The sequence below is a fragment of the Myotis lucifugus genome, unplaced genomic scaffold, assembly GCF_000147115.1.
Source record: "Myotis lucifugus unplaced genomic scaffold, Myoluc2.0 scaffold_7, whole genome shotgun sequence".
NCBI lineage: Eukaryota > Metazoa > Chordata > Mammalia > Chiroptera > Vespertilionidae > Myotis > Myotis lucifugus.
In genome coordinates this window covers 11,599,734-11,600,839 of record NW_005871055.1, presented here as the reverse complement: position 1 = coordinate 11,600,839, position 1,106 = coordinate 11,599,734, and the positions used below count along the sequence as shown (strand labels likewise).

General features: G+C 38.0%; 1 protein-coding gene across 1 annotated transcript in view; it reads right to left on the bottom strand.

Moving 5' to 3' along the window:
* FOXO1 (forkhead box O1) overlaps nt 1-559 on the bottom strand; it is a 115,067-nt gene extending 114,508 nt beyond the window's left edge. Inside the window, 1 exon segment of the mRNA XM_014450156.1 lies at nt 474-559. Coding sequence (XP_014305642.1) covers nt 474-559 — 86 coding nt within the window.
* Between the last annotated feature and the right edge of the window lie 547 nt (nt 560-1,106).

The window sequence follows — 1,106 nt, the reverse complement described above, 5'->3', positions numbered from 1 at the left end:
TAATAGTTACTGTATTTCTTTGCTATTTAGAAATGGAAATGATGAGGTGTTGAGAAGTAAAACTTTATAGTCTTGGGGTACAGCCCTGCCCCACTCCCAGATTCCTAATTTACGCTGTTTGCCACGTGCGTCAATCAACCCACCCTCTTTCCGCATCTGGAATCCAGGTCCAGGACGTCCTGTGGAGGTCAATGGGCCAAAAGTAGGAAGACAATGGTCCTTCTGTCTCAGGGAGCAGAAGAAACAATTTTCAAGTTTTGTTTTGTTTTGCTTTGCCTTTTTTAGGAGGAATATGGAAGCATTTCCTTTCAGAGGGATGGGATCTCTTAGGATGGAAGATTGACAGTAGGGTTTTAAATATCTTGTCCAAAATGACAGCTCCCAATTCTAAAACAAACCAAAAAAAAAAAAAAAAAAAAAAAAAAAACATCCTCTTTCTTACAGCTAGTTCAATTGAAAAAATGGCATCTTACCTTGCAACCATGGTGGCTGTGGAAACCAGCAGTATAGCAGCCACTGGAGGGATGGAAATGGATTTGAGGCTCTCAGACAGCCTCATCTTCAGAGAATTGTCATTATTTGATTTGTCTTGCAGCTCCCTAGAAAAGCCCCATTCACAGCACTTGTCTTTATTAGATCTAACTGAGAGCTCTTTCAGTGATATAAGCCCTATCTCTAGTGCTTCTGTTAAAATAAATAAATTTCTTGGCTATTGTCTAACATAACACCATAGCTGCCTAAGAACAATAACAGTTGAAGCAAACAAGAGGTGGACCAAAAAACTTAACAAGAAAATTTGGGAAATGAGATTCCCATAGAGGGTTTTGAAAACTCCCTATATATTCCTAAGGATAGAGTTGTGATTCTCAAAGTATGCTCCAGAAACTGCACAAGACAAAAATAATTTTCATAACAAAAGTAAAACAATACCTTTTGCACTCTGATTTTCTCATAAGTGTGCGTGGAGTTTTTCAGAATCTGCATGATATGTGATGTCATAAAAGATTGAATGCAAAAGTAGGTAGGAAAATTCAGCTGTCCTGTATAATTACATAAGCATTAGGTGTTTTAAAAATGTATAAAACAGCCCAGCCAGTGTAGCTCAG